Genomic DNA, 23,202 nt, shown 5'->3' on the forward strand with positions numbered 1-23,202 from the left:
AACTGACGGTGTTAGATCCATGAGTTTCCAAGTTGGATAAGAAAGTTGCTTTATGGGAGGAAATATGGCTTGTGTAATCCTCACTTTTCTTTTTGGGTGCCTTCTGGGTATATGCCCTGTGTCTGCAGTGGAGTTCTAGTATCCCAGAGCCATCTCAAAAATAAAGTGTAGGCAAAAGGCATTTTGCTGACAGCAAACATCTCCGCTAGATCTGGGGAAAACAGGCTTTTCCATTACATCTTTCACCAATACTTTAAAAAACAGTACTCCCTTATTTCATTTATATTGTGAAATTATCACTTCAATGGCTCAGTCATTGGTTAATTCATTTGATATCAATACTTATTGAGAGTCTATTGTGCTGTACACACTGGGGGTTCCAAAGATGAGGAAGGCACAAGGAACCTTAGCAGACAGCAACCAGGAGAACGTACAATTGAAGGAGTAGGGTAGCAAGTTGCAGAAAGTGAGGAAAAACCTGCTATTGAGTTTAGAACAGGGATAAATTATTTCGAGTGTGGGGATTAGGACTGGCTGGTAAGAGAGGAATTTATGCAAAAGGTGACCTTAAATTGCCGTAATCACCCCATCCCATTAGGATGGCTACTTTTTTTTTTTAAAAGACTATAACAAAAAATAAAGGATGCAGAGAAATTGGAGCCCTTGGAAACGGGAAAGTAAAAGAGTGCAGCCGTTATAGAAAACAATATGGCGGTTCCTCAAAAAATTAAAAACAGAATTTGCCTTATAAGCTAGCAGTTCCACTTTGGGGTATATATCCTCAAGAACTGAAAGCTGGGTCACACAGAGATACCTGAGCATCCGTGTTCATGGCAACATTAATCACAATAGCCAAAGATGGAAACAACTCAACCAAGTCCATAGCTGGATGAATGGACAAACAGGATGTGGTATGTTATTCACCCTTAAAGGAACATTATTCAGGAATATTATTCACCCTTAAAACGAAAGGAAATTCTGACACATATTGCAACTTGGATGCACCTTGGAGACATCATGCTAAGTGAAACAAGTCAGTCACAAGAAGACAAATACTATGTGATTCCACTTCCATGAGTATCTATCTAGAGTAGTCAGCTGCACAGAGACAAAGTTCAGTGGTGGTTGCCAGGGGCCTTGGGGCAGGAGGCCATGAGGAAAATGAGGAGTTGTTGAATGGGTATAGATTTTCAGTTTTGTGAGATGGAAAAGTTCTGGAGATGAGTTGCACTCCAATGTAAATATGCTTAATGTTACTGAACTATACACTGTAGGATGGTAAAGATGATGCATTTTATGTTATGTTTATCTTAACCACAATTTTAGAAAATGTAGTATTTCATCATGCAGGAGTGGGTGGGAGATACCTGACATCTTGGAAATTTTGCCAATGCATATACTATTCATTCATTCATTCATTCATTCATTCATCCATTCATTCATCCATTCAACAATCATGTACTAAATACCTGCTTTGTCCTGGGCACTGAGCTGGATACTGGGGCTACAGTACTTAATAAGATTTATAAAATGCTGAATCTGTCAATGTCATGCTTGCTCACCACCCTCTCCACCCCCAAAGCACTCAGCTTCTATAGGTAAATATTTACAGCTTCTTTCTATGGACTTGACTCATGCATAAGAAATTAGTAAACAAACAGTAAAAAAAATTGAGCTTGATGGGAATAGGGAGGAGCTGGGCAGCATGGTGATGAAATGGAAAGACATGGGTTACAGAACATGAGCTAGATTTGGAAATGGAAAGTCAGTGCTCTCTAGGGAGATTAAAAAAGAAAGGACTTCTTTCGAGGCTGCCAACCTAAGAGCTAAGTAATTTAGAATGGGGGGAAAAATGGCAGTCAGACACGCTCAACCGAAAAAGCTGGTATTTTGTGAATTTTATGGCAAGTGTAGTTTGAGAACCATCAGCACAAAATTGTGGAAAATACTAATGAGTGAGCAGGACAGGAAAGTGTTATAAATTCAAGCTAAAACGGAAGACGGGGCTTATAAAGGGGTCAACCAGTGAGAGTCAGCGTGGTCTGGTTATTTGGTTGGGGACTGGATACGGGAAGCAGGAGCTTCCTTAACCAAGAGACCCTGGAAGCTCTATCACTAATACACTTCATCCCATCCTAGGCTTTTTGTTTTAATCATAGGGACCTTTCCTCCATCTGTTCTTTCAGCATCTCTGTGTTTCTCTGGCTCTCCCTGCCCATACACCCTGGGACACGGTCCATTCACTGAAATATTTATTGAGTGCTGACTGCATACCAGGCCCTGTGCTGGGCTCTGGACATATACCCCCAATTCTTTTATGCCACCTTTATTTAGTTGCACATGGCAAATCCTGGATTTCTGCTCCTAAACCAGTTGGATGAGAGATGCAAAGTTAGTCTCTCCTACTACTTTTCTTACCTTGCCCCCAGGCTTCAAGGTGTCTTCAACAAGGCTGTTCCCCCTACCTGCGCTCCTAATCCCTCCTTTCCCCTCTGTACCCTCAGCCCTTTCCTCTCCTGGCCCATTCCTTCAGTTTACATGAGGCCTTCTCCGGTCTCTTTCATCCTAAAGTTCCTTGTTTGTCTTTATGTTCTTGAGCGAGCACCCTGTTTTCTGCTTCCCATTCTCCCAGGTTTTCAAATGAACGGCCTCTCCTCGCTGTCATTTTCTTCCATTCCATCCACTTTCCCACCCACTGGATTTTTGCTCGTGTCCACACTCTCTACTAAAACTCCTCACTAAGTGTCCTCTTGGTCAAATCCAACCTCACTTTCTCAGTCCTTGTTTTATTGGACTTTTCTGCCCTATTTGGCACCATTGATCGCCAAGTTTTCTACTTCCTTAAGACATCTTACTTTCTATTTCCTTGGTTCTCTCAGAACTTTCTGACTGCCAGTTCTCACTTTTCTTTCTGGGACATGCTTCCTTCATGAAACCGTTAAAGGTTGAAGTAATCATCAGTGTTCTGCTCTTTTCATTCTGCGTGTTCTTACAGAGGAATATTCACTAGTATCCTCAATAACAGTCAAGTTATAAAAACCGATAACCAGGGGTACCTGTTAACGATGACATAAAAATCGGATTTTTTTTTCTACATGTGTTCCATATTTTGCATCAGTTCATCAAAGCTGCATATGCCCAGCTGTATGATGCTTTGTCTCTATTTTCTAATGACCCTTCTAGAATTGGAAGGGTCTAGAATCGGAATGAGCGTTGGTCTCCACTGGTGCTGAGTTAATTGTGGATCCCTGGGGGAAAAAAGAATAAGTCTATTAGAAACCAGCTAATTTCATCTTGTCATTTTCTGGATAATATATTCCGGTGTAGGCAGCCTGTTTTTTTAAACAAGTTTGCAATAGACAATTTCCCCTCAAGGTTAATATGATAGGCAAACACCTTTTGCTGCTGCAGACAGCAAGAGATAAGGAAGATTAGCTTACATTATGATTCATTATTTCAAAATGTCAGAATAAAGTGGATCTGCTGCATGCCCCAGCCTCTTAGACTTGAGAGGAAAGAGTACATGTTTTGCTTTTCTAACATTAATGGATTCACTTCTTTTTTTCTGTGACAGGCCAAATTCAGATAATCGGCGCCAGGGTGGCCGAGAGAGATTGGCCAGCAGCGGTGACAAGGGCACCATGGCTGTGGAGTCCGCCAAGGAGACGCGCTACTGTGCGGTGTGTCACGACTACGCCTCGGGCTACCATTACGGAGTCTGGTCCTGCGAGGGCTGTAAGGCCTTCTTCAAGAGAAGTATTCAAGGTAATAGTGTGTTGAAAACGACATATTCCATTTTTAATCCTAAGATGGGAAGCAACAGAGGAAGGAAGGCATATGAGCGACCACTTGTACAAAACCCTAACACTCAGCAGATCCACTAGTGTCTGTGGTAGAAACACGTAGAAGAGACGGGAGCTCCAGGCCGCTGTGGCGGAGTTATTATGCTTCGCCCATTTGGCAAGATCCGGACAGTCTCGACCGGCTCGACAGGCCGAGGATTTCAACACCTGGGTCTCAGAGATGCCTGTGCGCTGACTGAGGGATGGCCGGTGGGTATTTATGTGTTGCCGGCAACCAGGCTTCTATGATGTGTAATATTAGTTGGCTATACATAATTACCTCTCCACCTTGGCTTTGTCAGATGAGTGGTCTGTTCTGATCTTTGCTCCAGACCAATTCTAGTAGAACAACATATTATTTAGCTGATAGTATCTCAATTTAGAAAAATTGTATTTGCGTTTTGGGTTAGGTTAGTATAAACCCTTTAAGGCTCTTCTTCCATCTTTGTTATCTCAGTAGATGACACGATCTTTTGCTAAAACGAGAAGTCACAATAACTAGTGACCTGTCATAGGGTCGAGTGCCTAACTGTACTGCACCAAACACTTATTAAGTATCTACCTGCAACATTTTAATTGCCTGTCTGCCTTGATACTTTTCTTGTGTGTAGTTTACCAAATATAGCTGTACTTAATTTTTACTCCAGGGGTGTTTATATCATTGCATTTAGAGGGCACCCTGGGGAGAAAAGCAATCGCTTTTACTATGTAAAATGTCTATGCTAAAGATCCTTTGTTTGTCATAACAGTGGAGCATTTTCCTCTGCTATTCTCCCTTTGCCTTTCCAGAGTAAGCCAAGTTTAGTAAATAAATACTAGGACTATTTCTGGTGGAGTCTGCATGATTCTCGTGGACTTTCTGCTGTAGCTCTCCGCTGCCCTGCTCGGGGGTGATACACACTATTTATTTTTCCTTCCGTTGCCAGTAAGATATACTTTTTTTTAAAGCTTTTCGTATCTAATAGAGTAGTGTGTGAAGTCAACCTGGTCCTTTTTAAAAGCATTTCTTTTGACAATTATTACTTTCAATACCTTTTAGAAAATACTGTAAGACTTGGACTTTTTTTGTTGTTGTTGGACTTTAATAAAATTACTGATATTTTCTGATAGTAAATTTTTGTTTTTATATATAGAAACATATATACATAAATAAACATCTACATATATTTATATATACATATATGCATGTATATTTATATATACATATATATTCATGTATATTTATATATGCATGTGTATGTATATAAAATATACATGTGTATATATAACAATATATTATTTAGCTAATACTATCTTAATTTAGAAAAATTATATTTATATTTTGGTTTTGGTTAATATAAACTCTTTAAGGACTTTTGCCAGTCAGGTTTATTTGTAGTTTTACTGTTTATTTGATTTCATATAATCTAAAATACCATTATTTTCCCCAAGCATTGAACCTGGTGGTGAAAAATCCTTTGACAGAAGTAGGGTTAGTGGGTAGGTTCAGCTGTAAAATTGGACAAGTTGTTTATCTGAGACTGAGTTTCCTCAGCAGGAAAAATGATTTAGAGCATTAGGCAGCGAAGTTTTTCTGTATAGGAACAGATGGTAACTCTTTTAGGCTTTGCAGGCCATACAGCCTCTGTTGTAGCTACTGAACTCTGGCACTGTGGCCTGCAAAGAGCCATAGACAATATGTAAGTAAATGGTATGTGACAACTAAACTTTATATACAAAAATAGGTAACTGACCAGAACTGGCCTGTGGGCCATAAATTGCTGACCCTTGATTGAATGGATGGTTTCTAAATCTAATGTTGATTCATGTTTACTGAGAACTTACTCTGCATCTATGCTAGATGTTCTGAGTAAAATCAAAATGTGTATAAGACACAATCTATAATCCCACAACACTAGAATTTATTTGGGAAATTTCCTGGGAAGGCCAAGGTACTTGTTCTCATGATGTAATTAGAGAGGAACTCAGTATAGACAAAGTGCTACTGTATCACAAAGATAAGGAAAACAACAGATGAATATAAGAGGAGAAAATATTGTCAGTTACGTATGTAAAATTACCAAGATTGAAAGTAGAAATGATCCTCCTTCAAGTAACAATAGCAGTGTTCTCACAGATTTTTTTGTCATATTTATTCAGCATTTAGGAATGAACTACATAACTTCACATCAAACTTAATATTGTCTCAAAGAATTAAGACATCAAGAACAGAAAACACACACACAAATAACATAAAGAAAATCAATGAAGGAAATATGAGCTTATGAAAACAACTATTTTATTGGCATGGCATTAACTCAAATTTAAATATTTAAAACATTTCTGCTTACTCTTTGATAAGTAAAATACATATCATATCTCCATCTTGGATATACAGACTAAATAGTAGAATTTCATTGTACTATATAAATTGCACAAAAATGGAATTTCTACTTGTTATTTATCATGGTATGAAGTCATTCATGTAAAGTTTTTTTTCGATGAGATGAATCTTGAGTTCAAAGTTCTGGAAGAAGCCTAGAAACAAGGCAGAGTTTTTAAATTTTAGAGACAGGGAGGGACCTTAAAGATGATTAAATTCACTCATTCATTTATATTCTTTTGTTTGTTCATCAGTTGCCTCTACTAGGCAAAGCACTGTGCAAGGCCTTGGAGATGCATTATAGGACATGGTCTTTACCCTCATAGAGCTTGTACAGTAGTGGGAGAAATGTACCAATAAATAGTAATTAAGTTACCATGTGACAGGTGCCAGGTGCCAGGCAGAGGGTGAGTGCAGGGTCTTACAGGAGTCCGAGCTTCACTCAGTCTTCATGGAGGTGGAGTCAGGCTCTGAGAAGGTTTTCCGATTTAAAATTAGGCCTGGAGGTTGAGCCGAGTGAGGAAAATGAAAGAACAGATGAGTGTTCAGTCAGAGGAATGAGCATAGGAGCAAAGTCCAGGAGGTGAGATGGAGTTTGGGGAGTTCTGTGAATAAAAATTAACAAGAAATAATTTTACCATTAGATTAAACAAAGACATTTCTGGCCCATGTGTTTATCCTTAAACTGTAAAAACCAAGTCATTTATTTCTTTTTTACTTTAATGGCATGTCCATGTGTTGGATTTGCTCATATATATAATAGGGAAATACCAGAGCAAGTTTAATGGCTTCTAGTCCCATTTGTTCAGCATAGCCTTGAAAACTTGTGGCTAAAAAGTTTTACTGAACTTCTCTGGCTCTTTATAAATTACACTGCCCCTCAAGCCTATTTAAGGACAGTGAAGGGCCTGGCATGCAGGGAGAAAGTTCTGAAGATGCCCTAGCTCTCCCTGTTTTTCTTGTTACTTAAGAGAAGAGCTAGAAGTGAGTATCCATCAGATTACTCCAGTGCTCTAAGTGTTTCAGCTGAAGAGGTAAAGTGTTCGACTTGAAAGCATCACATTTTCATCCGCTACCTGGTGTATAAACCTGATTACTCAAGAAATTGAGTAATGGCCTCCAGTTGAACACACTTTTTTAAAAACAAAGCAATGTCAAGGATGCTACTTAAGGAAGAGGGATGAAATTGGATATTCTGTGAATTTATTAATCATTGCAGGTGGAGAAGCTGTGTTTCTTAAGATGTGTTGTGGGCAGAGGCTCTTGATGAGTTACATAAGCAGATTTGGTTCAGCGGCCAGGTACAACCTTTGAGTATTGTTTCAAGAAAAAGGACCCCACTGAGCTCACTGCTCCTCTTATATATTATTTCAAATGGTCATGAGTCACAGTGGAGGCTCAAGCCCATATATACACACACACACACATACATATATATATGTGTGTGTATATATATATATATAAATAAAATATACATACACATATACATATGTATATATATCCCCCTCGCTATGCTGCTACTTCATATGATCTCTCTTAAGGCGTATGTAGAAGATGCTTAACATTAGATCGAACAGACATGGCCAAGACAGGTGTTGGCTTAAAGTTTAGCTACGCCCAGGCGGACATGGCTTCAGGATGGGGTCTGGTTATGGTTCAATGTAGTGGGCGCCTTAAGTTCAACAAGGATAAGTGACAGCTTGATCCACTGGACCATAGAAAGCATCAGGGTGAGACAGTCCAGCACCCTGGATAGCTCCTTTAACTGCTACAGCAGTAAGCAGAAACTTATTTTCTGAAGAAATTTAGGCCCATTCAGCTGGCTCCATTCGCTTTGTAGAGCTCCATTAAAAGAGAATTTAGCTCTTTTATGCATAGAGACTCACCTTTGTTCACCCATGATGGGTTAGTTCTTACGTTTAGTTTCCCATTTCTAGTCACCTTCTGGATTGACATGTGCACCCATGAATGGAAGAGGCCAGAGGAGGATGGGGAGGGAGAAGTGGAAGCTGCTCTCTCGTTACGGAACTATTTTATCTCAGGAGTCCTTTCAGGGATGTGGCTCCACATTTCACACTTGCCCCTCTACAGTATGGTCTCCATGCAATGGCAGGAGAGATCTTTTAAATATATTATTCAAGTCATATTGTCTTGCACTTAAAACTCTCATTGTGCTTAAAGTCCAGATTCTCTCTTATGGTTTAAGATGCTCTACATGGTCTTACCCTTGTTTACTTCTCCCACCCCCATTCGCTGTAATCCAGCCACACTGGCCTTTCTCTTCCCCCAACGCACCAGCCCTGTTCCTTCCACAGGACCTTCGTACACATGCCTCCACTTTTCACTCTGCTTGCAACACCCACATCTTGGGTGTCATTCTGAAATCTGCTGTACTAAAAAATGGGACTTTTTGGTATTTGTGACCTGGGGAATTATAATGAAAGAATATACAGTACTTTAAGATGATTCATTATGGGATAGCTGGGTAACAAAGGAGTTCAAGAGGTTCAAAAACAGAGGGAGAATGGTGGTATCGTCACCTCCACTGGGAAAATCAAGAGGAAGGTCAGTTAGAGGGGGGAAAGGATAAGTGAAATTCTAGATACACTGAGTTGGACATGATAGTTGGATATGGAGGTAGAATTATCCAGAAGGTACAGAGACAGAATCAGCTCTCTGCAAACAGTCTGGGGGTGGGGGTAGGGTTGAATCAGTTTCTTCAGTGAATTTTAAAGACACTTGGTGAGCCTAGCTGGTTTGGTTCAGTGGTTGAGTGTTGACCTATGAACCATGAGGTTGACCTATGAACCAATGATTTCCAGTCAGGGCACATGCCCGGGTTGCAGGCTCGATCCCTAGCCGATCAATGACTCTCTCTTATCATTGATGTTTCTGTCTGTCTCTCCCTCTCCCTTCCTCTCTGCAATCAGTAATAATAAAAAAAAAAAGAATTAAAAAAAAAAAGACACTTGGTGAAAAGAATGGTTTAAATGCTTCTTGGACATTGTCCATTAACAATGGAAAAGTAACTCCAAAAATTCCCCTTGCTTCTCATAATAATACAGGAGTTCCCTGGGTCTTACCAACACCTTAAGAAATGCTCTTATTATTAAAAGTGCACATTCAATGCCCTTCTAAACAGGAAAATCATAAATTAGCCCAACAGGGCCAAATGCGGGTCTCCAGGAACTTAACAACTTAAGAGAGAACATGCTGGTACCAACACATTAAGCTGTATAAGTAATAAATGGCAGGAGCAAGTATAAGCATTTTCATGATTTTCATAAAAAAATCAGGCTTTTTTCCTCAAATTATTCATACTGTGGAAGTCCATAGACATCTTTTCTGAGCCAGAGCTGGCCTAATCCTCCCATTATTTCTACTTCTATTTTTTCACTCTCCATCTTGTGAGAACACGCATGTTGTGCAACAGAGAAATAAGACTATTGAGGCCGAAAGGCAGAAGAGTTTTCGTGTATACACATAGGAGCTCTCGTGTCATTTTCACAAGGAAGCGTTTATGAGGAAACTTTGTAAAAGGAAAGCCCTTCTCCCAGGGATCGGCGAATTTGCTAGATGTTTGGCCCCCGGTTCTCATCGGAGAAAAAGAAACGCACCAGCCTGAAGGTCAAGACCTGAGCACCTCCCTCCACGTGGGTCTGCCACCCCCGTTACCAGCTGTAAGCGCCCCTCACTCTGCGGTGCTGCAGGGCCCGAATGAGATGCGTGTGCGCACACGCGCCCGTGCCCGAGCCCGAGCCCGAGGGGGGCTCGGAGGAGCGCAGTCGTGGTCTTTCCACCTGTGAACTGACAGTGGTGGTTCCTCCTCCTCTTCTTTGTTTTCTTTTCTTTATTTTTTTTGCCTTTGGCCAAGTAATCTTTATCCTGGGGATAATTAGGACAAAACACATCTAACAAATAAAATCAGTATAGAACCCCTATTTCTTGGCAGCTCTTGTGGACACAGCTGAAGCTTTCAGAGGTCTTTAAAAACCATGGCAACAAATGCCTTTGAAGGGTACGCAAAGGTTCCAAATGTTTTTAATCGCCGGCGATTTTATGCTATCCCCTTCAAGCATATTCTTCTTCATTTTTTGTTCATCTGATTGAAATTAAATTTCCAGTTTCCCAACTAAGTGGTACATGGAATTGACGATTTCCATTAAAGTGGTAGCGTGTGAGCCCGTATGCAGTGCTGAAGCTCATCAACAACTCCGTTAGAAAGCCCTTCTTATGAGTGGCAATAATTTTGCACGAAAAATATAGATAGCCTTTAATGGGCACATTTTCAAAGGGCACCCGCTAGCCCTCAAAATAGTGTGCTGACTTTGTGCTTACCGGACCTGCCAATGGTGGCCCGTGGCCTAGTCCTGCCTAAGTGTCTCTCCTTCGTAGAAAGCTGCTATCAATACCTTTAATGTGCTGTATCTTTTAAAAAGCGAATGGCCTGCTTCGCTGGTGCTCATTCAAAGAAAAGGATACTTTGGGGTGTAGGCTGCGCACCTCTGAACCCTATATTTTACTTTCCCCTTTCAGGACTGTGTGTACAGGCTACGCTGTAACCTGATTGCCTGGCTTTTTTGACCAGAAAACATCACAACGGGCAGGAAAAATCTATTTCATAAGCCCACCACCCACTTTGTACAACTTTTTCTTGCTGTTACTTTAATGCTCCACTCGCATGTGAGTTACAGAGCAGATTCGATATTTTTAAAGGAAAGAAATGCTTTGCTTTTGAAGAGGCTATGGCAGGGAAAGCTCCTATGATCTCCCCGCATTTCCACCTTCCTTTAGTGGAAATGAAAATATTTATCTTTCCGGTTGCTAAGAAATAAAGGAACAAAGAAGATAATTTTATTCTTTTTTATTTTATTTTTTTGTTGAGAGTATTACAGGTGTCCTCCAGCCCCCCCCTCTTTTGTTCCCTCCACCCATCCCGCACCCCACCGCACCTCACCCCACCCCAGGCCCCCACCTGTTACTAGATTACAATTTTCCTGGGCAGTAGATACTGGTCCCCCTATTTTCTTTGAAAAAGCATATATGGGTTTTAAATTTTATCTAAACAAGTATTGTCTCTGCCTGGCCTGTTTGGCAGTTTCAGAATCATGGATTAGGAAGCAGAGTGAATGCGTAGAGAGAGTCTTAAATCATCCCCAGGGCTGGGCTGCTGGGCTGCGTTTATCAGGAAGGTCTCTTTCCCCGACTGAGGCAGAAGCACAATGACTCGAAAGAACGGCTGTGCCACTTTGGTGTAATTCTTTAAGTGACTTGCACAGTTTGCTTTATCCACCAGAGGAGATAAATTACAGTCTTGAGAGCATCAGGATTCATTATTTTCTTCCTTTGACACTTCAGTCTTACTAATAAGGGAGTTCATTTAAAGGTATAATAATACTCTGGTTTCTCTTCAGGTCATAGGAAGGTATAAAACATGCCTGTGCCACTACTATCAACCAGTGCCACGATGGCATGTTATAGTCACCAAGGCGATGCTTTCCTCGTTTATTATTTTTTCTGATGTGCATTACCCCGAGCACGCCCTTCCTGCTCCTGCAGGCCGGCCCCACGCTCGCCTGTCCCCCGACCCCATCCATCGCCATCCCCTGCGCTGGTCTCCATTCCTATCCAGCGAGTCTGCTCCGTGTCCCCACCGCCCTTCATGGATTTGTTGGTTGGTCCTCGGCCTGTGTTTTCTGGCCCATGCCATTCTTTCCCCTTCTCACCACCCAACCTGGCTTCTCGGGGGTGCTGTCTCTCTCTCCTCAGCACGCGTGTCCATGCCCACAGACCTCCCGGGGCCAGTGACAGCCTCCCCCTCAAAGAGGGCCAACTCTCTGAGCTCAGGGACTAAAAACAGGTTTTTTTATGCAACAAATATTGATTGAACGGTCATTGTATTTTAGCACTAAGGAAGATGCAAATCCCCAAATCCAGTTAAGGACTCAGCTTGTGTACAAATGAGAGGGTTGTGAATACACATTAAACCATAGAAGAGTTAAGCTCAGCACTATAAGAGATGCCTTAAAGTGGTCTAAAGGGACAAAGCTAATGTTACGAGTTGACAGGAGGAAGCAGGTACTTGAAGACATCATGCAGGAGATGGTGTTTAAATTGGTGCCCGTCCAGGGGACCAGGCACACAGTTCCACTTCATTGTAAGTGTCCCGTGATTTGTTGTTAGTGGTTGCTGCTCACTTCTGAATGTTCAGTACCGTAGAGCGTCATATAGCATTTTAAAAGAGCATGGTTTTCTTGACGATTAGTGATATATTTTAAAAACCTATTTCATGTACATATCTGTAATACTATCATTAGCAATAAGTCTGTTATGTATCCAGAGGTTGATAATACATTGTTTCCAGGATGTGCTATGTCAACTTATTTTTGAAGTTTGACATGGGAGTGATGTTAATAGAAATCTAGAAATGTTCCTCTGTAGTAACATATAACGTAGCTATTATGGAGGTACATGTGCTTGGTATTTGATGTGGAAGAAAATAGTTGGTCCCAAGCTAAGATGTATTTAGGTAGACTCCATAATTTTTATGTTTGCAATTTTCTTGATTTTTTTCTGGCTTTAAATTTCTGAGGTATGTATGAAAAGATGTTATTTTAAAATAATGATTAGAGACTTTCACGTCCAAGAGTTGATGTAAACTTTCCCATGATGGGGACCATTAGTAGAATATAAACTGATATACATCCTTTAATTTTTAAAACTGTGGCAGTACACCTGATCTCAGAGAAGGAAGAAAATGGCTTGATGGGCTTTTATCAACTACAAACAGGGTGCTTGAAGGATTTCAATTCTCTTCCCCTATTGTGTCTCTATAATACTTTATCTTCAGGTTGATATTGTTGATGCAACTGATGTAAGCATATGAGATAATAGCAATATATGAAATTCGGATCCCAGAAATGGGTTCTTTCGCTCTGCCACCCGACCTGGCCATGTTCCTTGCTCACTTACTGTAAATCCAAGGGAGGAGCCGGAGGGGGTGTGTGCTAGTTCACCTTTGGGGCTGAGGCTGCCCTGCCTTTGTTCTCATGTCACCTTACTGAACCAAGTAAAGGCAGCGAGTCACAATCCTAGTTTTGGATAAATTTTTCTTAGAAATACGACTGTTAAGGGCCCTGTGCACTGTATACTGCTCACAAAATGCTTAGGTAGCCACTTTTTCTGAATACAAGACAGGAGACAGAGTTTGAGTTAGAATTAAGGGTTTCTTGTAAATGTTTTCTTTTATGTGCTTGTGTGTGTGTTCACACAGACATGCAAGCACACACACAGATGCATACATGAATATGCATATTCACACACACATACATATAGAGGGAAAGAAGTATGTACAAACTTTGAAAATATGTGCTGCAAAAATATTAACAGTGACTATCTCTGAGTGATAGAACTATGGCTAAATTTTATTTTTTTGCCTATTTACATTTTAATTTTTTTCACAATAAGCATCTTTTACTTGTATAATAAAAACATTACTTTAAAATTCATGTTGCAACTGATGAATGCCACATTACTATTTTCTTTCCTCTTTCCTCAGTAGAGAAAGATTGCTGTGTGCCTAGCATATCTTCATGCCTTATTTTCAAAACGTCTTTATTCCGTGTTTGCGGGAGGACAAGTTCGCACTCAAGTGCAGCTTTTATTTTCTTATTCATGAACCCAAGTGAAATTGCATCAGGTAGACATTGCATAGCAAGGCCAGTAAAGTATTTCTCCTTCTGATGCTTGAGAAACTATAGCAGAGGAGGTGAAAGGCCTTGTGCTAATGAAACCACCAGGACTCTAGGTCTTGAGAGCAGCTGGCTAAACCAGCAAGGATGAAATATTTCAGTCATATGGCCAAACAGTGGTTGCTTACCCCAACCACACGTCCCTGGGAGGAAGAGCCAGCCTGGGGGGGGGGGATTTGGGTGTCATCGGTTATTGATCACAGTTGCATGGTAATAGAGCTGAAACCCTGTTGAAATGAGGAGTTGCAATCCTGATGTCCAGAGGCAGCAGCTATTAGCTTCCTTTTCAGATTTCTGAAGTCCCACAACATAACAGGTCTCCTTTATAGTCCTAAAGGATGTCCCCACTCAATCAAGATCTGAACATTTAATCATTCAAGATGACTGTTATTAGTAAGAGTTTTCCAGCTTTGATTTGAGTATGGCTGGACAGCCACTCACATTCCTGGAGCTTTGAGTTGGAATGTTTTCTCCCCTTGGTGTCTTAGCTTTTCGGCTCAGGCACTGGACTATGCAGTCAGCATATCCCAGGCTGTTTAAGAATAAAGATCAGTTTGAAAGGGGGTAAAATTTGAGGACATGACAATGGTGGTACTGGTCCTCCGTGTCCCCTGGTTGAGAAAACACATCCTGACCACAAGCTGTCAGGAAAGGAGTGGTGCTTTCCAGTGCATTGCATCTTCTGTTGCCATGAGGGCCGCACCCCTCTGAAGAGTGTGCTGCTCACAGGGGCTGCGTGCATTCGTTGAGCGGTCTGGAGGCAGTACTTGATCTTGACCTTGATCGGTTCACTTTGCCATAACTCCCTGTGCCAACGGCACCAAAAGCGACTGATGACATGAACTCTAGCAATTCATTCTGCTCCTGTTTCTTCATATAGAAATTTTGTATTTTTTTTTTCTCTGAAAAGTAGTTGGGTAAAAGGCAGAAAAGTCTTATTAAAGCAGCTGGAAAAATCAATAGCGAAGAGTTATCTTTGTCCAAAATGGACTAAATCACTGTAATGGTTCTTTTTTTTTTTTTTTTTTACAGAAGTCCTTGGGATAGAAAATCTCCCAGAGACAAGGAGCTGGCACTCTGGTCTTCTGGGGTGAGCCGTCTGAAGTCCCAAGGAGTCCTGAGCTCTGTACTGGGGGCTCGTGGCTGCCCCAGATCAGGCGCAATGATGCAGGGCATCTCCTGTGATAATGAGCCCCTAGAAAGAGCTCTTTCTTCTTGCCTCAGGGCAGAGACAAAGTATTTTGTTGCATTAACTCTTCGAAATGTCAAAAGAGTGACTCAGCGATTTTCTTTTTAGAGATATTAAATTTTCTCACCCGACTCTCATAATGGTGGAGCTCCTTGACCCAAATTAATTTTAAATGTTTTCGAGGCCTTTCCGTTTTCTTCTAGAGCCCTTTGTTGCATCTCTTTGGCGAGGGAGCTCTTTGAAAGCGCTGCTGTTGCTGGTACTACTGAGTGAGACCCTCTGCTCTTGTGTAGTTTGTGTGTGCGCGGTGAAATACGCTGGGGCCGAGAAACCATTGAGATAGCCGGGTGAGAGGTAAGGAAAGCTGGATGGAACTGGGGCCTGGTAAAGGGGGGCCGGCCCGCACCACGAGGAAAGAGCGCTTTGCCCCAGGAGAGGCAGCAGCTGATTCGGAAGCAGAGCTGGCGGCGAGTGACAACAGATTGGGTTGTGAGGGACAGGAAGGGGGTGACCCTGAGATGTTGAGTCAGAATGACTAGAAGAGTGAGGCCGGTGCTTGGAAACAATGTTTTAAATGATGTATTTGGAGCCCTGAGCAACAGGCCTGGGGACTGAATTTGAGGTGCTCCGGGTCTCCACCTGGACTCTCGAGCCACTCCTGTCTGTGTTTAGTGTGTGATTTGTGAATTAATATGTTACTTTCAACTGTTTCATCTTCCCCCCTAAGGAGGGTAGCTTCGCATTTTAAACAGAAACAAGACCAGAGTCGCACCTTGTCTGGTGCCCTTTTGCGCAGGACCCTGACTGGGTTAGGGGTTGCTCTGGTTTCTAGTTCACGGCCTGAAGTCATTTAAATACCTAGTATATTTGAATGACAGGAATAGAAATTAAAGACTGAACCATTTACCAAGAAGTAACAGATCGGGTTGATTTATCTCTGCAAGACTTGGTGGAGATGTGTCCCTTTTCCAAAACTGGCTTTGTTTCCGTGGCCAGTGAAGGGAGGCGAACTCTTCTAGAAAGGCTTCCGAGTCAGGTCACGGGAACATCCTTCCACGGGAGCCTTCACAGGAGCGGTCGTCACGGGGCGTCTGCTTCCTACCTACCTGCCCGTGTGTCGGCAGATCCAGAAGGGGTCGTGTTCATTAACATTTCTTTTTTTCTGTCATTCACCTATTTTTTCAACTTTCATCACTTACAGTATAGACAATAGAACAAGATTCTTTACCCTCAGTGCATTTTTGTATTTTTAACCTGCATCGTATTTTGTCACAATTTATAAACTGTAGCTAATAAAAATGAATATTACATTAGAAACTGCTTTACAAGCTATAACTTGCTACAGAAGTATTAATTATCATTATTATGCTTATCAACTGTGTTTAGCCTTAGAAAAATTATTTCATGTGTTTAGGACCTCTCATTTCAAGTCACCAAAATATAACTCATACCAGCTCTGGGGTAGGGGTGGCCTGGGCTGGGGAATGAATTTTGATGGGAGGACTCTTGAGTGTCTTGGCTGGGGGTGCAGCCAGACCTCGGTGACCTGGGCCCAGAGACCCCGAGCCTGTCAGGACCCCAGCGCTGCCTCGATTCCTCTGCGTGCCAGCTTCATGCTCTCTGCAAACCTGCATTTTCCCAAAGGTGGGAGGCGGGACTGGCAACACTGCCACACCTCGCATCCTGTGACATTCTTCCAGTTGGCAAATACTAGGGAAGGACTCTGATGGGCCCAGGTTTGGTCAGAGACACCCCGCTGAACCAAATGGCCATCGGCCTGAGGCAGAGCCTTGTTTCAGAGGTGATCCTGAGGGCTCACCCTGTGGGGGGGCTGTTCCAGAGAAGAGAACGTCATTGTGAGCCATACACCCCGCTGTTGTCCACTCTACCTGATGTCCCCAGTCCTCCGCTTCCTCAACTAGACATGCGCAGCGACTCCTACCTTGTGGGGTTGGTGCAGTAATTAGAGATCACGCGGAACCTACTGCGGGCGCTCTGCAGGGTCACGGCCGTCATCACCTCCAGTTGACTCTGTGGAGTGTCCTCTAGGACAGCTTTCTGCCCTGAAGCTGAGCAGAGCGAACACTTTAACATTTCATTATGTTGCTTCTAAATTGATCTTTACCCCTTACTTCTTAAACATAGATTTTTTTTTCTTATAACCAGCACCTGAAAATCAGTTGACATTTCTACTACAAAACCAGAAGAAGACAGAATTTTGCCAACATCCCTGGGGACGGGACAGCTGCCTCTTTCTTATGCTTCTCTGCCTTATGGAGAATGTCAGGCTTCCGAGAGTGGGCACAGTGCATCCTGGGGTCTCTTAGGATATCAAGTATATAGCTTCTTGCGTAGAGCAGACTCAAACTTCTTTGAATAAATGAGTTCTTTTCATTTTTGTTACTGCTACATCACTTCTTTTTGCAAAAATTTTAGCTAGACTTCTCTTACGTAAAATATATTTAAAAAAGAAAAAAAAAATAGTGTTTAACTTCCATAGTATGGAATTAGAGGCAAACACTTTTTAAATGAAAACTTGTTGGGCGTATAAATTATTGCAGTCGACTTTTTCTTATGGTGGGGTGAGTCTAAATAGTTCATCTCCAGTCTTGCTTTGCCTTTGAGAGTGGTACCAAAGAATTTAATCTCTTTCTAGGAGAGCTTTCCAAAGAGTGGGCTCTGCTTCTGAGCTAGCTAGTATTTTGTAGTAACTTAGAAAAACAACTTTACAATAACCTTTACAATTGCCGCTGCAAGATGGGAATTTGGACTGGCACAAAGTGATTAATCAAAAGAGATTTCAAAAAGGTAATTATACCCCCCGGCTGGGTGTAGCTCAGCAGTTGAGCATCGACCTAGGATCCAGGTGATCAGGGTTCGATTCCCGGTTGGGGCACATGCCCGGGTTGTGGCTCGATCCCCGGTAGGAGGCGGCCGATCAATGACTCTCTCATCATTGATGTTTCTGTGTCTCTCTCTCTCTCCTCTCTCTGAAATCAATAAATATATATAGCCCGTCTGGGCATGGCTCAGAGGTTGAGCGTCGACCTAGGATCCAGGCAATCGGGGTTCGATTCCTGGTCAGGGCGCATGCCCGGGTTGTGGGCTGCAGCCGATCAATGACTCATCATTGATGTTTCTCTCTCTCCCTCTCCTTTCCTCTCTCTGAAATCAATAAAGATATATTTTAAAAAAAAAAAAGATATATAAAAAACAAAAAGGTAATTATACCAAAATTAACACTTGAAATGTATTCTGATAAATAAAATACAGTTTCTCTTTCCGGTTCTCCTCTGTAAGTAGTCAGGATCATTCAGGGAGCTGAGTCAGGATTTGGAGTCAGATTGGTTAAATAGTTTGGGGCTTACTTCGGACTCTAGATGACTTTTGTCCTTTATCTTTTAAAAAATATATATATAGCTTTATTGATTTCAGAGAGAGAAAGGGAGAGAGAGAGAGAGTAGAAACATAAATGATGAGAGTCATCGATCGGCTGCCTCCTGCACGCCCCCGACTGGGGCTCGAGCCCGCAACCCGGGCATGTGCCCTGACCAGGAATTGAACCCCGATCTCCTGGATCCTAGGTCGATGCTCAACTGCTGAGCCACGCCCGGCCGGGCAACTTTTGTCCTTTATCTTGATAGGAGAGGCAGCCGTGTTCATGTGAAGGCCCAGCAGTGAATTATTGGTCTGGGTTTTAGCTCTTGTCATAGAGGCATGTTATGACTTTCCCACGCTCCTGGACAATTAGGCTGGAATTCTTGGTTGTTTAAGAAGGTGTTTGAATGTATTTTGTTAAGAAGTTTGAGTAATTGGCTATTTTTCTTACATTTTTTGCTTGATTTTTTCAAGCATTCATATAGTTTCCAGCTCTGACAGTTGGGCTTGTGCTGACTGGAGTGAATTTTCTGGATGAGATGAAGTATTTTGGACGATTTACACTTGCCTGCCTAAATGTAGCCTAGCAAGTTACATGATTTGGAGAGAATTAGCTCAGGGTGAAAAAGGACTGCTTAACTGCTAAGAACATGACAGGTTGTTATAGGTTGGGTTGAGGGTATTGTCATTTCAGTGCTGTGCCTACCAATTTGAGCTCTGCCGGCCCGGAGATTTAGCACCTAATATCAGCAATGGTTAACGTTTAATGAGTCCTTGCCCTATACCAGGTTCTGTTACGGGGCTTAAATGCATCATCTCATTTAATCTTCCACAAAAGTCTAGGAAATCAGCCTGGCAATTACTGTCATACACGTGAGGAGACTGAGCAAAGCCAGCGTGGAGCCTGGCCGCTCAGACCACAGAGCCCATGTGTACTCTCAGCCATGTGCTCTCCTGCCTTCCCCAAGGACAGGGTGCTTCTAAAAGGGACACTGGAAGTGAGGGCTGCCACTTGGCCATAGCTGTCCCCTTGTCCCGCTAGGTTTACAGGCAAGACAAGGGGGACACAGATTTGGCTGGAGTTGGTCCTGCTTGCTAAGGGAAAATGCGATGTTCTCATGCATTGGGCAGGGCCCAGACACCCCGTGTGCTTGCTTTTATCCAGTTGGGCCTGGGATGAAGGGTAGAGGTTTGGGTCAGAGATAGAGGTTTGGGTCAGCGGAACGCAACGGGTGCTGCCAGGAGGAGAGGGACAAATGCACGGGATGGCTTTGTGACAGGAGCAGGAACAGACTGGGGCCTCTGCCTGCTGTTGGGGTGTTCTTTGCTGCGATACCTGAAGGTTGAAAAGCAGCTCACACTCAGCCTTGATTAGAAAAACATAGCCGTTTCCTCTGGCTTAACAGAGTCCTGGTGGTTCAGTTTATGGCCCACGCTGTGGATTTCAGAGCAGAGAGAACTAACCCCAGGGCAGGATAATGGAGCAGAACCAGAAAAGAAATGAACATTGTTCATGCTGGGCTGGTGTTGGTTAGACATTTTTAAGATATTCTTTTGAGTATTAAAAATAAAAGCTATTACACATGGTTAACTGTTAAAAAGCACAAGATGAAAAGTTAAGGACTTCAGATCCCATGGCAAAATCCACACTTCTTTTCCCTAGAGATGAGCACTATTAACAGTTTCTTCCAAAAATTACACATATATAGATATGTATATTTCGGTAATATACATGGCCTTATACTCTATACGTCATTCTGTGTCTAGCTTTTCTTAATAACATACATCAGAGATTTTTCCATATCAGTACACACAGGTCTCATTTTTAATGGCTGTATATTAGTCCATAGTAGTACCTTCTGTTGGCACAAAGTTTTATGGTTGACCAAGCATTTATATATATTGTCTCTCTGGGCCTCAGAGTAGCCACTGGGGAGGTATCCAAAGGCCCAGAGTGACTGCCTGGTTCACCCAGGGTCACATGGAGCCTGGGACTCAAGGACAAGTCAGTCCTCCCGACACCGTGACAATCCCTCAATAAGCCGAATTCCTTCCATTTAGTGCAGGGACCACAAGCAGAGATAAGTGCTCTGGAAGCAGTAAAAAATGCCAGTGTGGCACCCCAAGAAGCCAGATGAAGAGGAAAGGTGGGTCTCAGTGAGAAGAGAGAATGCTTGAAGTTTGGGACTGGAATGGGTCCTGGTGATCAGCAGATTCCTCTTTCCTTTTACGGCTGAGGACCTGGGGCCAAGACATCCAGCCCCTTGTTCAGGCCAAGCAGTTAGGTCATTTTCATTCCTGAGGCTAGTTCTGGACAGGAGAGGAAAAGGAAACTCTAGATTTTTCAAGACTCTTGTTCTCATCAGCTAGAATGTGATGTGGACAAGCATGGAGACCGAGAAGCCCAAACGCCCTGGAAAAAGAGGGATCTCCCTCCAAGCACCGCGAAGTGGCCCATCCGAGAGCGTTCTCCCCACAGGGCAGCGTGACCACCCAGACTTGAGCCTCCTGGGTGCCCGGCAATGCGGATTCTAATGCCGCTCTGCCTCCCACCCCTTCATTTCCTGAGCCTCTAACAGTCACACAGCTCTTCTCCAGGCTGCAGGGCTACTACAGCATGTGTTGAAGAAACTGTCCCCAACCACTAGGACTACAAAACTGCATGAGATTTTCTGTGCTCCCTTGGCTTAAATTTGCCATGCAAATATGTCAAATAAATATAAAACAATTCTTCTTATGCATAGGTTTTATTTGATCAAAGAACCATCCTGTAAAGGTTCATTGGCAATACAATGAATGAAACCCATATCCATTAATTACTTTATTTTATTTTAATTTTTAAAATATATTTTTATTGATTTTTTTTTTTTTTTTGAGAGAGAGAGAGAGAGGAAAGGAAAGGGAGAGAGAGACAGAGAGGGAGAGAGAGAAACATCCGTTGGCTGCGTCCCCCACTGGGCATTAAGTCTGCAACCCGGGCATGTGCCCTGACCAGGAGTCAAACTGGTGCCCTCCCAGTGCATGGGGTGGTGCCAGCCAACTGAGCCACACCGGCCAGGGCCATTTATTTTTACTTGTTAAGACACATTATTATTCAAGTTGAGAAAGTTCACTAGTAGTTATTTCTAAGTCTGACTGTCCTTGGGTTTATTTCCTCACTTTTGAAGTGGACTTAAAAAAGAATGACTGAGCTCGTGTTAAATGCGCCAGCAGACCACTGAATCAGAAGCTCCTGCGCCTCCTCTCCTCACTTCTGTCAGGGTGCCGGAGAGGGACTTCGCCGGGGGGTTCATTTTGGAGGGCTCCTGAAGATGGACAAAACCCAAAAGTGCAAGGGAACCTTCGGGTGTGGCAGCTTGAGGGGCATTCACATTCCGCATCACACGGGTCCTAGTAAGCGTGTCTTCCCCTCTCCTGTGGCACCGCGTGGCCCAGCAGCCGGAGGTGGGCTGTGTAGTTGTCAGCTGCTCTCGGAGCCCAGGCCCGCATCACAGCTCTGCGCGGGGCCTCTGAGCTTTACCCCCTTGCTCTGGTCGCCTGACCATTCATTGTCCTCTTACTCGCTGCTTCAGCTTTGACAAGGACAGTTTGAAGTTGTTCTTATTGCTGTTGGACACCAGTGTTCGGACTTTAAATGACTCCAGGTAGAAAGAAAGCTTGGAAAATCCCCTGCAAAAAATTGAACAGAGCAAAGGGGAGGGCTCTAGAAATGAGCTAATTGCACCAATTGTCACACTGCTCTCCTTTGATGCTTACCTATTGTCCCAGAAGGACAATTTCGGAAAGTCCTTTCTTGGGCTGTGGGACAGCAAGTGCTACTTGTTGAGCCCTAAGAGGCATTCTTGAACACGGTTCATTGTCTCAGGTAGTGCAATGAGATGGTGGTCACTGATTGCATTATGTTTCCTTTTATTGGCGCTGTTGGTTTGATCCTGTGCCAGGTGCTTAAAACAATTGTGGTTTTGCAGCTGGCGAGCGAGGCTGGACGGGGGAGGGATCGTGTCATTGCCCTGGCCAAGACTCTTAGCAGACCGGGGTCTGCCAAGGGCAGATGGATAGAGGATCTCCTCTTTACTTCATTTTCATTTAGGAAAAAATATATCCAAGACAGTTATCCTTCCTAGATCTCCTTTAAATTGTTTTCCTTTAAAAATATACTTTGATGCAAGTAATATTTCTGTTTCACTTAAAAATAAAGGTAAAATGCCAATTGAAGGTGGTGGTGTCACTGATAAGTTACGCTAGAATTGACGAGCTGTGAAGACACAATTTGGGACACATGGTCGTCATGCCGTTTTTATTTGTACGCACTATGTACAGATGTGGTTGTGAAATTGTTGAAACCATGGCACACTCAGCGTCCTCACTGGAGTTTCAGGAATGTGTTCAGTGAGACAGCCAAATTCGGTTTCATTTTGTTTGGCTCATTACATTGGCTATAAATCAGAGAATATTCATTTTAATATCTGAGTCAAAATTTATTTCCAAACATATTACACTAATTGTTATTTCACAGAATGTAAATTCCTTATTTATTTCATCAATACCTTGCTTTCTACTACTTTCTCTTTCTCTGTTTTATGCTGCAATGTGCTGAATGGTTTTCCAGGAAGGTTTTGATAATGTTATGCCATGATGTACTGATGAATATATTTCAGGCTGTTCATTTCTCATATCTTT

General features: G+C 42.6%; 1 protein-coding gene across 1 annotated transcript in view; it reads left to right on the forward strand.

The window, feature by feature from the left end:
• ESR1 (estrogen receptor 1) overlaps positions 1 to 23,202 on the forward strand; it is a 269,720-nt gene that overhangs the window by 102,386 nt on the left and 144,132 nt on the right. Inside the window, exon 3 of the mRNA XM_081140673.1 lies at positions 3,575 to 3,765. Within this exon, the coding sequence (XP_080996799.1) occupies positions 3,575 to 3,765 (191 nt within the window). The remainder of the gene's footprint in view (positions 1 to 3,574; positions 3,766 to 23,202) is intronic.

Source organism: Miniopterus schreibersii, assembly GCF_964146895.1.
Source record: "Miniopterus schreibersii genome assembly, chromosome: 6".
Classification (NCBI taxonomy): domain Eukaryota; kingdom Metazoa; phylum Chordata; class Mammalia; order Chiroptera; family Miniopteridae; genus Miniopterus; species Miniopterus schreibersii.